Here is a 14,722-nt window from a genome sequence, read left to right on the forward strand (position 1 = left end):
GGATAAAAACCCAGCAAAGTTCAAAGGGATGAGAAATAAATTGACCACAGTAAATTGGGCTAAACTATTAATGAGTAAACCTAAAGATAAATACTGGGAAGTATTCATAGAACTATTTAGTATGATACAAAACCAGTACATACTCATAAAAGGCCTATGAGAACATAAATATAAGTCATGGGGAGGAACTTAGTGGAATTAATATAAATTTTAAAAATACTAATGGAGAAAATAATGGGACTTAAGATAGACAAATCTCCAGGACCTAATGGTTTCCACCCCAAAGTATTAAAAAAAGTGAGGAAATTGCAGATGTTTTAGTCATAATTTTCCAAAGCTCTCTAGATTCAGGAATTGTACCTTTGGATTGGAGAACTGCAAATGTCACTGAGGGAGAAACCATGGTTGGATTTTCACTCAGAGCTATGGAGAATGGGTAGGGGGATCATTTCCAGACCAGAAACCCGGGAGTACGGGTTTCCGAGACGTCCTGATGATTTTAACGTCAGGACATCTTTTAAATTTTTTCAGCAGGTTTCCCGCCCAACAGGCAGCCAGATTGACAGGCTAACTGTCTGTCGGACGGGAAAGGATCCAGGGAGCGGATGACAGGTAAGTCTGACATCGTGGGGGTTGGGGCCTGTCATCGGGGGGGGGGGGTCAGATATCGGAGGGGTTGGACATCGGGGGGGGGGGGGGGTCGGAGACATCGGTGGGGGGGATGGGTAGATCGGGGGGGTCAGACATGGGAGGGGGAAGCCAATCGCATGTGTCAGATTGAGGCAGGTAAGTTTGTTGGGCTTGGAGGAAACACTCCTGCTCCTCCTGGCGCACAAGCAGTGCAATAAAGGCACTTATCTGTTGGTCTGGGTTGGTCGCCCGCTCCCAACCTGCCTCCGTTAAAACCGGAAGTGGGCGGGTTGGTGTTGGGTTTGACATTTTTACAATTTTTACCTTCCCACCTGTCCCCAACTCACCGTCCTTAGGGATTAAAATGACCCCCAGGTAACTACAGACCCATCAGTTTAACATCAGTAATGGGGAAATTATTGGAATCTATCATCAGAGACAGAGTGACTGAGCACTTGGCTAAGTATCAAGTGATCAAAGAGAGTTAGCATGGATTAATGAAAGGTAGGTCATGTCTGACTAATCTAGTTGAATTTTTTGAGAAGGTCACCAGGGGAGTGTCTATGAATGTCTATATGGACTTTCAGAAGGCATTTGATAAAGTTCTGCACAAGAGATTATTAGCACAATTGAAAGCGCACAGAATTCAAGGTAGTCTTTTGACATGGGTTGGTAATTAGTTGAGAGGTAGGAGACAGAGAGTAGGGATAAAGGGAACATTCTTTGCGGGATTTGATAAGTGGTGTTCCCAGCGGTCGGTACTGGGGCATCTGCTTTTCACCATATATATAAATGACTTGGATGAAGAAATAGAGAGTTATATGTCCAAGTTTGCAGATGACACTAAATTAAGAGGCACAGTAAGTTATGTAGGTTCAATGTGAGGAGTGTGAGATCATCTACTTTGGATTCAAGAAAGACAAATCGGAATATTTTCTTAATGGTGAGAGATTAGGAGTTATGGAGGAGCAAAGCGATTTAGCTGTATATGTGCACAGATCACTAAAAGCTAGTGCATAAGTACAAAAAGTAATTAGAAAAGTTAATGGAATGTTGGCCTTTATCTCAAGGGGATTGGAATACAAAAGTGAGAAAGTGATCCTTCAGTTGCACAGAGCCATGGTCAGAGCTCATCTGGAGTACTGCGTGCAGTTTTGGGCACTGAACCTTAGGAAGGATATATTGACCTTGGAGGGGGTATAGTGTAGATTTACCAGAACTATACCAGGATTTAAAGGGTTAAATTATGAGGACAGGTTCCATAAACATGGTTTGCATTCCCTTGAGTATAGAAGGTTGAGAGGTGTTTAAAATTATAAAAGGATGCAATAGGGTAGATACAGAGAAACAATTTCCTCTGGTGGGGGAATCCAGGACAAGGGAGCATAATCTTAAAATTAAAGCTAGACTATGTATGAGTGAAATCAGGAAGCACTTTTTCACACAAAGGGTAGTGGAAATCTAGAACTGTCTCACCAAAAGGCTGTGAAGGCTGAGTCGATTGAAATTTTCAAGACTGAGATCAATAGATTTTTGTTAAGTAAGGGTATCAAGGGATATGGAGCAAAGGTAGGTAAATAGAGTTAAGGTGCAGATCATCCATGATCTAACTGAATGCCGGAAACAAGCTCAAGAGCGAATGACCTACTTATGTTCCTCATGCTATGTATCCCCAGGGGTCACTTTAGTCGTGACAATGTCAAGTGTAAATGACCCAATGGTGTTTTCTCCATGCTTTGATGTTTGTCGATATAGATTGTCATGAATTGACTAACAGAGGAAAAGGTGTTAATCGATTCAATTCATATTTAACATTTATAGTGAAGTTTAGTGGTGACCCGTCTTTCCTTTACTTTTATAAATACTGTGAAAACACGGATAATATCTGGGTAGAAACTGACATGACCTTAGTCTTCTTTAAATCCATTTCACTGACTTGGCCCCTCAAAATATTTTTGAATAAATTAGACTTCTTCATCCATTGGAATCAGTGACTACACTTCAAAAAAGTACTTCATTGGTTGTAAAGTGCTTTGGGATGTCCTGAGGTTGTGAAAGGCACTCTATAAAGGCATGTGTTTCTTTTTCCTGGCTTTCCACTGGCGAATAGTTTATCGGAGATGGAATGATGTAGCTGCAGAAGTCATGGACAATCATTTAATAATAACTTGATAATGACTTAAAACAGAAAATACATCAGAATCACACTCAGGAAGAACACACAGTCCATTTGAACTAAACCAGGATACATTTTATTCAAAAAGACAATGCAGATCGCTGAACAGAGAAGAATGGAAGGGAAAAGCAGTCAAAGGAGTCCCTCTTTTCCCCTCCCTCCTAGGTATCGACTGTCCATTTTGCGAAGCTATCTGATGGGCATGTGCATGTACAAATAGAGGTGCTTTTGCACATTAACCATAGACACCAGGAAAAAAATACACAAGAGAGTTATGGAGACAAATAATTCCAGAAGACTTTTTTTTAAGGAGTTTGTAATTCGTTAAAAGAAAATATAGAACAAATGCTGAGGAAGAATACCAATTCTAATGGGCAAACAGCAGCAAAATAAATCTAAGGGATAGAAGGCTTTCAGAGGTGGAAAAAAAACCTTAGCACAATCGCCACATTGTAGAAAGTAACACATACCTTGTTTTTTGTGGGATCATGAAACAAATGTATATAATGATGTACATTTACCAGTTCACAGGAAATCAATATTCTGCAGTAAACTGGGTTTAATGACAAGTAGAATTCCAGTTTCAGTCATAACATTCCTGATAGCAAGGGTGTCAGCCTTGGTTCAGTGGTAGCACTCTCACCTTTGAGTCAAACGGTCATGAGTTTAATCCCCATCCCAGGATTTGGGCATATAATGCATTGCTGGGAGAGTGCAGCTCTGTCGGAAGTGCCATCTTTCAGATGAGACGTTAAACTGATATCCTGTCTGTCCTGTCAGGTGGAGGTAAAAGATCTCATGGCACTATTCAAAAAAGAGCAGAGAGTTCTCCTGGTGTCCTGGCCAATATTTATCCCTCCACCAACATAGCTAAAAAAATGGATTATCTGTTCAGTTATCATACTGCCGTTTGTGGGACCTTGCAGTTAACAAATTACTATTAACAAATTGGCTGCAGGTTTCCCTACATTACAACAGTGACTGCACTTCAAAAGTAATTCATTGACTGAAGCACTTTGCGATGCCCTGAGGTTGTGAAAGGTGCTGTATTAATCCAATTCTTTCTTAATATAACCCAAACAAGTAGTCTTTAAGGCATAATTCTGGTTTAGTGTAGAGTTTTTTTGTAAGATATTTTTCTACCATCTCCTGCAATACATATTGTTTCCCAACAGAGGAACTTATGCCGTATTTGAACCGATTACAGGGAGGTGCATGAAAATAGGCACAGATTGATTTGAACTCTAGTCTTCCCTTCTTCCTTATCTTCATCTCTGTTCATTATCTAGGAGGTCAGGAGCTCACTATGTGGGGAAATGTTGGGGGAAACTGAGGTCCTACCACTCCACAGCATAATGTATCAGTACACTAATACACCATGATGCGAGATATCTTTAGACCATTTGTTTTTCCTGCTCACCATTGAGGCAATATAATGATTCATGAAAATGTATTGTTGTTTATTTTGGAAAAATATTTCATTATCTTGTTTTGCAATTGCAGGGACATATCCAATTGTAGAGATTGTTACATGGAATAATGCATATGTTTAAACAAAGGAATAGGAACATAGGACTATAGGAATATAGGAACAGGAGTAGGCCATTCAGCCCCTCGAGCCTGTTCCGCCATTCAATTAGATTATGGCTGATCTGTATCAACTCCATATACCCACTTTGGTTCCGTAACCCTTAATACCCTTGCCTAACAAAAATCTATCAATCTCAGTTTTGAAATTTTCAATTGACGTAGCTTTAACAGCTTTTTGGGGGAGAGAGTTAATATATATCAAGACTCTAAAGCCCTAATATATGTTAGCAAATAAGATTTGCATACATATAGTGTTGTGTAACTTAATGAGATAAGATAATAGAGCGCTTCAGAAGACTAGATCAGACGAGATTATTTGTTTTAGTTTACTATATTAGCTCAAAATGATACTTTTCTAGGGTATTAAATGTGGTAGATTATAACCAAGCCCAAATATTACTACCCAGCTCCAGAATGTAGCCTTAGGAGAATTATGATGAAATGGGCATAAAGCAAATCTTTTCTCTCTTGCACATATGCTGAAAAAGATAGATTGTTACCATGAGCAGAAAACTAACATTGATGAGATAATAACTGTTCACTAACAGGTGAAGGGAGCCTGGTGACCTTTTAGTGTGTCTCTTTTTCACACTATTACAATATTCCCACTATTATATATTTTTAAAAACTTGAGCATCTTTGTGTTACTTATCTGTAATGCTAGTCAATTTTAGAGTGGGTAAATGCTAAGGAATGACTATAATCAGGGCAACTGATTTATGGTGACTGAATGGGGGTAATTTTACAAGTCCATGCTGCCAGCGTGGAGCCTCACAAGTCACCAGGGCTGACCCTTAAACCCTAATGCAGCAAATTCCATTTTTCTTACATGGGATTCTGGGAATTTTTAGCAATGTTTTGGGGATCATATTCCACAATTATGCCCATTTTTATAATGAGTAAGTCAAATTCTGTTTTTACTACATAGGATTTCAGGATTTTTCCTAGCGTTTGGGGGATTAAATTCTGGGATTCCGTCCATTTTTTCGTGCAAACTGAAAATCATTGGGCTCAGCTTTAATCTGAATTGTCCATCATTAGTTCTCCTACGTATAGATCAGAAATACCCCTGTAAGGTAGCGACCATCACTATATGATACATTTTTCCCCAAAAAACGATGCTATCTGAGAAAAGACAGATTACACGTCAACAATGGCAATGGGAAGCCCTTTATCAAAACAAGTGAATGCCTTCTTACATTCCAGGGTTAATTACATGAACAAATATGGTAACGCTCTGTAACCACCACTAAAGAGAAATTTCCATTTGTGGACAATCAACTTCAGCAGATCACACCCTTACAACAGCTGCTTAGCTGTCCTGGTGTGATACCCTCTCCGCAGCAGTCAGCACTTGTTTTCTTGCCCAAACAACAATTATGTTCCAGTTAAACAGAAAGTGTTTTGGAAAGGAAAACTGGAAACTTTAGAAAAATATTAACTATTTTCATAAAATTCACTTTTTATGTAAAACAGTTCTGAGTAAAATGTTTATATTGTAACATTGCATGAAATAAACTTGTAATAACCTTTTACCAGAAACACAAGCAGTTTCTTGCATTTGCTTACATCACAAAGACAATGTGCCCTCATTAACCCCATTTGAGGCTAATTACAACCAACTTGAAGCATCATTATGTCCCTGAGAATTTTATTTAAAACTCTTTAAATGTATATATTTAACTTTCTCATTTCATATATACATATTATTACAAATTCAGGTCTGCTGTAGATGCCTTCTCAGGTTTAGATGCATCAGTCGCTCCTTTAAGCAGTCTTGGAAGCCCTTTGCTCCATTGGGAGTTAATTCACACTACTCTATATCTTCTTGCATGATTGCATAAACCAGGGGTGTAACAATAGTACTCCCTTGTGACCTGATATTTATGTCTTTCGCATGTGCACTTCTTCAATCTCTCTGAAGATGGATAAAGCCAATACTTGCCTAGACAAAGCTTGATACAAATCGTTAGGCTGCCATATTTCACATTAAGGTGCAGATACAGAACAGCAGTTACAATCAGACTCAATTAATTCAATCCGTGAAACTTATGTGCAATAATGCAAAATAAACAATAGGCTATGCTACCCTACTCCAGTGGGTCATCTTACCTGACTTAAACAAGACAGCTTCTAACCATCCTCCAGCATTTCTAACCTTTTCACCTCAGCGAAAGCCCTCACAATTTTTTCTTTAACAAACCTGACTGCCTGTGCAACATCCTGTTTCAAAAAGCACCATTTGCCAACCTGTGTCCCAGCCTCTCTCATCTCCCTCCATTCACCAAAAAAAGGATCAAAGAATTTCCAATGCAATGGATGTGAAGTGTTTTTCAATTGCCAAGATTGAATAATGAATTGCTTATTATTTACAGTGTACTGGGAGACATTAGCTATAGCTCATTAGCATCTTAACTATCATCCTAGCCTTTTATTGACTTGTCTGAATGTGCCTGTTGCAGAAAAGGTGAAGTTCAGCATTTTCCTAAGTTTTGAGTTATCAATTTTTTCATTATAAAAACCCACCCTCTAACCTGATGGATCAGTTTATTTGCTCAATATTTATCGGTAAGGCCCAGTTTGTTCACTATTCTGAAGTGTGTTACAATTTGTATCGATTTTGTTCAGAACATTATATTTTGTATCTCTGAACATGTAAGAGTATATAATTAATGTTAAATCCGAGAATTTATTATCTACAACTTTTGGTTTGCTTTGAAAATACCTATGAGTCTGTTTGATTTTTTTTTGATGTGGAGATTGACTGGGGTTGACAATTGTAAACAATTTTACAACACCAAGTTATAGTCCAACGATTTTATTTGAAATCTACAAGCTTTCGGAGGCTTCCTCCTTCCTCAGGTAAATGTCAGGAATTCCTCGAAGCCTTGTCAAGAGGTGGCAGGCAGTTGCTGGCAGGACCTTGTCGTATCCTGCAATCAGATGGGGCAGGCCGCATCCACTAAGGCTTTTTAACAGTGGATCATGTGGGTACAGTAACTTAGTGGTTATGTTACCGGACCAGCAACCTAGAGATTCTGAGTTCAAATCCTAACATGGCAAGTTGTGAACCTGATTTCAATAAACCTGGTAATTTCTGGGCTAGCACCAGAAAATGACCATGAAAGCTGCCAGCTTGTTGTAAAAATCCAACTACTGGTTCACTAATGTCCTTCAGGGAAGGGTGCCTCTCATCTCTACTTGATCTGACTTGCATGTATCTCTGGCCCCATGTCCTCTCCATCACAAAGGTTACCTACTTCCTCCTCCGTAACATCACCTGCCTCTGTCCCTGCCTCAGCCTGTTTGCTACAGGAAACACTCATCCATGCCTTTGTTACCTCCTGACTCAACTATTCCAATGCTTTCCTGGACAGCCTCCCATTCTCCACCCTCTGTAAACTTCAGCTCATCCAAAACTCTGCTACCCGTATCCTATCCCACACCAAGTCTCGCTTACCCATCACATCTATCCTTGCTGATCTACATTGGCTCCCGGTCCCTCAATGCCTCAAATTTAAAATTCTCGTTCTCATGTTTAAATCCCTTCGTGGCTTTGCCCTTTCCTATGCCTGTAACCTACTCCAGCCCCACAACCCTATCCGTTACTCTGAGTGGCCTTTTGTGTATCTCTTACCTTCCTTCACCTCATCATTGGCAGCCGTCTAGGCCCGCAATCTGGAATTTACTCTCTAACTACCTTCACCTCACCACCTCCCTCTTCTCTGTTAAGGCCCTCCTTAAAACCCAAGCTTTTGGTCATCTAGTCTAATATCGCCCTCTTGTTTGGTGTCCATTTTCATCTGATTACACCTCTGTGAAGCATCTTGGGACGTTTTTCTATGTTAAAGGGGTTATATAAATGCAAGTTGTTGTTATTTTTGTTGTGGTTATCCCACATTACATGGTTGATTCTTAAAGCCCTCAGGGCAAATAGGATTAGCAATAAATATTGTGTTGCCACATCCCAAAAACAAATTTTAAAAATCAACTCAATAAAATCGCTTCAGTGGTAAATAAAAGTTGTTTTTAGTCATACTTATCTGACCCAATGTATAACTGAGGTAGAAAGAGACCAAATAACAAATGCTGTGACATATTACAGAATATCCACTAGCACTAGCCAAGTTTATACTGGAAAGTCAACATGCCTAAATTTCCTCCCCCCCCCCCCACCCCCTCCACCCCCTCCCTTATGATAGAGGGATTGTTAAGATTTCAGTGCAACAATTGTTCCAAATGTAACTGGTATCCTAGTGCTGTGTGGGTATGCATGCTCAGCATCGAAGAGGCTAAAGTTACATGAAAGTTTTGTCCAAGAGTAACAGGTAAACGTAACTTGGCACTTTTCCTCAGGTCTGCTGTCTTCTTTCACATTTGCAGCAAGATACACTGGTTGTTGCAGAGATCAAACCCTGCCAGCTATCTCCTGCCAGATATTCTTGACTAGCATTTTAGGTGATTCTTCTCCAGGAAGGGCACCCTTAAGTGCCAATAAGGGCAGCTCTTCTGTGCCGCACTAGGTACGTCAACATTTGCTAATATGCTGGCGTGCTTTCAGGAACCCACCATTTCCATGTGACATAACAGTGTGAATCTTTACATCCCTTCCCTTCATCTTAGATGAAATGGCAGTTGAATAGAGAGGAATCATTGATTTTAATTTCAATCCTTTTCTTTCATTTCTTTATTCAATGTATTTTATTTTCAGGGGAAACCTTATAAAAGAGCTTTGCTGACTGCCAGGCGCAACCCAATGTGCAGTCAGAAGGTCACTTGGAATAATTAATGAGCACTCATCCTCAAAGTTTTGCTTAAAATGGTTGTTCAGAAGCAGTGAGGAGGATGACCCACTGCGTACTGTTCCCACCCCAGCCAGAAAATCCATCCTTTTATTGCAAATTATTAATGGAATCACCATGGCAAGCATCGTTCATATCCTGTCAATCACGTTCTAGGGACTATTAGTTTGTTATGCCATTCTTCTTACAGGAGTGGCGGGGGAGTGGGACTAGCTGGATTGCTCTTGCATAGAGCTGGCACGGACTCGATGGGCCGAATGGCCTCCTTCCACGCTGTAACCGTTCTATGATTCTTCTTTCTTTCTTTCTATGAGTGACTGATGCCTAGTCAAGTAAAGAGTACAATAGTAGCAAATAAAAAGTTCTTTTGTGTACATTAAATTGTTGATTATGACTTCCATTCATTATTCATGTTATTGCAGAACTGCCTCTTCGTCTGACTGGAGCCATTCTTGCCTATTCCTGCCCCCTCTTCTGGACAGAATTCAATGGATACTGTTTCCGCTTCTTTCCTGTGACCAAGACGTGGGCTGAAGCTGATCTGTACTGTGCTGAATTTTCAAATGGACTCAGATCAGCAAAATTAGCATCTATTCATAGGTAATACACCCATCTGTTTAACGAGTTTAGGCAGTCACATAGTGACCAATGTTTCAACAAATATGTAAAAATTAGGAGTTGAATACAAAATTATTCATCAAAGATTTACACTATAACCAAGTTTACAAATCTTTATGCTATCAAATTGAACTCTGCTTTTTAATGTGAGTTTACCATGTTGTCAGGCGATTTCATTTAATGCATAGAATGCACAGGCAAAAGTAAACAAAGATAGTATCATCACATTGGTTAATTTGCGCTAGAACATTTGACATAAGATTGTGGAAAATGATGAAATTCAAATAAGCCTAGAGTTACTTAATAAAGTGCTTCAGTTTGCAGTGTTTCTATTCTAGGCACTGAATTCAAACTGCAAATTTTTGGCACCAGATATTTTCTAATTTGAGTTGAATAGTTTCCATAAAGTTGCTAGCTACATTTCTCATTGGAAATGCAATTCTCTATATAGAAAGATCTAATGTGTGTAAGTTTCTAAGTAAAGATAAGAACATAAGAAATGGGAGCAGGAGTAGGCCAATCGGCCCCTCGAGCCTGCTCCGCCATTCAATAAGATCATGGCTGATCTGATCCTAACCTCAAATCTAAATTCATGTCCAATTTCCTGCCCGCTCCCTGTGACCCCTAATTCCCTTTACTTCTAGGAAACTGTCTATTTCTGTTTTAAATTTATTTAATGATGTAGATAATGAAAAAGATCACAGCAAAGATCACAACTATTATTTCAGTTTGTAACTTTTGTACTGTATCAGATAAGCACTATCGACATTGAAAAATAAAGTACTGCAGATGCTGGAAATCTGAAACCAAAACAAAAAGTGCTGGTGGTGAACCAATGTAATGTATGGGCTTTATACAGAGGGGTTCCTCCAACAAGTATTAAATAGAGAATCTGTCATCAGTTCTGTCCAAGAGCAGCAGGCCAATTTGCGCACATCAGTGTCACTGTATACATTTGAAGTCACATGTGTTTCTTTGACTGTGAGATTTACTACTTGATATTATTAGGATCTTCTACAGAGAAAAGTAGATGGTTGGGTATGCCTTACAAAGTAATCATGCACCTGAGGGCTTTTGATGGATGTTAAAACCCATGAGAGAAATTTGATTGGTTTATACAGGTACTCAAATGCTGAGAATGCTTTCAGTCCTCAATATATGGGAGCCAAAAATCCACAACCCTTCCAGCACAATCCTGCTATTATTCCAGATATGCCAGGTTCCAGCCTTACACAGGAGCTCTGGCTTGGTTTTTTGGGGGAGGAGCCTCTGCCTGCCTCAAACTAGACCAGTAGCTTAAGGATGGGAGTGGGACCTCCCACTGCCAGGAGTTCCCGTGCTCCTGACAGGATAGGACCCCACTTCCACCACCCCCCCCCCCCCCCACCCCCTGGACCTGGCACAGTATGCTGCAGTTTGTAGCCTCCGGGGGCAGGAAGGTGCCCAAGAGATGCCCTTAGTGCCGTAGGAGCCTGCCATTGAGATTCAAGGAAGGGTTCCATCCCCTGGAAAGTCCACCCAGATCAGTGGCGGAGATTCCTGTGATGTGCTCCCCCTGTAGATTTTTAGCCCAAGATTATTATATTGGTGGATGTAACAGTTAGTCAGAATATATGCTATATTATAAAGTGAGCCTACTAAACCCGACAACAACCATTGCTCTCCATTCTCTCTGACACTACAGTTGTCAGCTGTGACTCAGTGGTGGAACTCTTGCCTCTATAGTCGGAAGGTCGTGGGTTCAAGTCACACTCCAGAGACTTGAGCATAAAATCCAGGTTGACACTTCAGTGCTGTACTGAGGCAGTGCTTCACAGATGGAAGTGCAGTCTTTCGAATGAGATGTTAAACCGAGGCCCCCATCTGCCCTCTCAACTGGACGTTACAGATGTCACATGGCACCATTTCGAAGAAGAGTGTTGGAGTTATCCCCCTGTGACCTAGCCAATACTTATCCCTCAACCAGCATGACTAAATTGTTTGTGGGAGCTTGCTGTGTAAATTGGCTGCCGTGTTTCCTACATTACAACAGTGAGTATACTTCAAAATGTACTTCATTGGCTGTAAAGCGCTTTGGGACGTCCTGAGGTTGTGAAAGACGCCATATAAATGCAAGCTCATTCTTTCTTTCTCCCAGAAGAGCCGGAGATTCCAGCTGCCCAAAAACAGGGTTTCTCTCTCTCTAACTTCCCCTCCCCCTCATTACTCAGCAGGGTGCTTCTCGTCCCACTGCTGCTTCAAGAATTCTGTCTCCTCCCACCTCAATAGACTCTTCTCCCTCTTCTGTAGTTTCTCTTTTCATCCCCCACATAAGGGTAGCATAAGCAATGATGTGCTTCATTTGTCAGCTCCATATGCTGCACAAACTGAACATGTTGTTGCTGCTGTTGGTATGATGCTCAAACATTTGAGCTGCTTCAGTAGCCCCTAACCTCTATTGCTTTGCCAACTGCTGAACCAGTTGTTGCTGCTCTTCCAGGATTCACCCTAAGCCCTCCGTGGAGGTGCCACTGGGTTGCAAGCATGAAATGGGTCCGGGGTGGCCTCGATAGCAATCACTTGTCACCTAGAAGTTTGCCATGCTGATCACCATCATGGTGTTGGGAACTGAAGAAGCCTCCTTCAAAGAATTCATGATTCTGTCATATTCAGACAGCCTGGCAGTGGTGGACTCATTAGAGAGCACATTGGCATGAGATGGACTTCTGCTGGCCAAGAGTCTCTAAGTAATTGGTGCCATATTGCTTCCTAGTAACAACCCTCCTTCTGCTGTCAGCCTGCTCAGTTTTCCTATTAGTATATTCTTTATTCTAAAGGTGGTGATGAGGTCATTTTTTTGCTTGCAACTCACCTAAAATAGGCTTTAGTGAAAAATGTAATGAACAGTAAACAGTATTGTAACACTTACATTGATGTACAGCACTATGTATTGTCATCACTGCAATATGTCTTTTTCTTATAATTTATCATCCTTAACCTCAGTTACTGCTATCAATTCCATCTTAAGACACTCCTAGATATTGTTCACATTACCACAGTTGCTTGGTATAATTGATTCATTTATAATTCCTTATTTCCACCTAACGTTTAAGTAGCTATTATTTTCTAAGTCATGATTAAGTAACTTCATGTATTTTTCCACCCAGAGATTACTGGGGCTTTAGACAATGAACTGCGGCTTCCAAAATAACCTTAATTGATTGTGAAGGCGGAATGATGTTTTTTATGCTGTATGCTTACATTACTTATAACTTAACCTGTCTGTCTTATTCTTTACTAGCTGGGAAGAGAATGTGTTTGTTTATGACTTAGTTAACAGTCGAGTTCCTGGAATACCTACTGATATTTGGATAGGACTCCATGATCGAAGAGTGGTGAGTCCATATTACAAATAACTAGTGGTCATTTGTTGGTAAAGTTGTTTTAATGATTTACCAGAGTACTGCTACAGTATGTACATTTCAATGCAATTAATGCTGTAGATTCTGTTGATCTCTGTTACTTTCTTGGCCAAAAAGTGACAATGGATATAAAGTCAAAGTAACAGGGTTTGTTTCCTCATTAAATACCATTGCACAATCAGTCCGGTCACTTTTGGCAGTGATCGATACTGCAGTTTACTTGATTTGAGTTATTTTGCACATTTAGAGCAAATCTCAAACATTTTAAAGAAAAAATGTGGATAAGTAGGAATGCTTTGTGTGAAAAAAGTACAACAAACTAGAATAAGAACATAAGAAATAGGAGCAGGAGTAGGCCATATGGCCCCTCGAGCTCGCCCCGCCATTCAATAAGATTATGGCTGATCTTCGACCTCAACTCCACTTTCCCGTCCGATCCCCATATCCCTTGATTCCCTTAGAGTCCAAAAATCTATCGATCTCGGCCTTGAATATACTCAATGACTGAACAGCCACAGCCCTCTGGAGTAGAGAATTCCAAAGATTCACAACCCTCTGAGTGAAGAAATTTCTCCTCATCTCAGTCTTAAATGGCTGACCCCTTATCCTGAGACTATGCCCCCTAGTTCTAGATTCTCCAGCCAGGAGAAACAGCCTCTCAGCATCTACTCTGTTAAGCCCTCTTAGAATCTTATATGTTTCAATGAGGTCACCTCTCATTCTTCTAAATTCCATGATGTGGAGATGCCAGTGATGGACTGGGGTTGACAAATGTAAGGAATCTTACAACACCAGGTTATAGTCCAACTGTTTTATTTGAAAACTGTTTATTTTCAAATAAAACAGTTGGACTATAACCTGGTGTTGTAAGATTCCTTACATTTCTAAATTCCAGACAGCATAGGCCCATTCTACTCAATCTCTCCTCATAGGACAACCCTCTCATCCAAGGAATTAATCTAGTGAACCTTTGTTGCACCGCCTCTAAGGCTAGTATATCCTTCCTTAGGTAAGGAGACCAAAACTGTACACAGTACTCCAGGCATGGTCTCACTAAAGCCCTGTACAATTGCAGCAAGATTTCCTTGCTCTTGTACTCCAACCTTGCAATAAAGGCCAACACACCATTTGCCTTCCTAATTGCTTGCTGTGCCTGCATGTTAACTTTCTGTGTTTCGTGTACAAGGACACCCAAATCCCTCTGAACATGATCATTTGATAGTTTCTCACCATTTAAAAACTATTCTGTTTTTCTATTCTTCCTACCAAAGTGAATAACCTCACATTTCCTCACATTATACACCTTCTTGCCCACTCACTTAATCTGTCTATATCCCTTTGCAAACTCTTTGTGTCCTCCTCACAGCTTACTTTCCCACCTAGCTTTGTATCGTCAGCAAACTTGGATACATTTCACTCGGTCCCTTCATCTAAGTCATTAATGTAGATTGTAAATAGCTGAGGCCCCAGCACTGATCCTTGCAGCACCCCGCTAGTTACAGCCT

General features: G+C 40.4%; 1 protein-coding gene across 1 annotated transcript in view; it reads left to right on the top strand.

Annotated features, from left to right (window-relative positions):
- Positions 1 to 605: 605 nt before the first annotated feature.
- clec19a (C-type lectin domain containing 19A) overlaps positions 606 to 14,722 on the top strand; it is a 47,802-nt gene continuing 33,685 nt past the window's right edge. Inside the window, exons 1-3 of the mRNA XM_068003061.1 lie at positions 606 to 612; positions 9,621 to 9,798; positions 13,097 to 13,190. Of these exons, the coding sequence (XP_067859162.1) occupies positions 606 to 612; positions 9,621 to 9,798; positions 13,097 to 13,190 (279 nt within the window). The remainder of the gene's footprint in view (positions 613 to 9,620; positions 9,799 to 13,096; positions 13,191 to 14,722) is intronic.

Source organism: Heptranchias perlo, chromosome 22 (genome assembly GCF_035084215.1).
Source record: "Heptranchias perlo isolate sHepPer1 chromosome 22, sHepPer1.hap1, whole genome shotgun sequence".
In the NCBI taxonomy this organism is placed as follows: Eukaryota; Metazoa; Chordata; class Chondrichthyes; order Hexanchiformes; family Hexanchidae; genus Heptranchias; species Heptranchias perlo.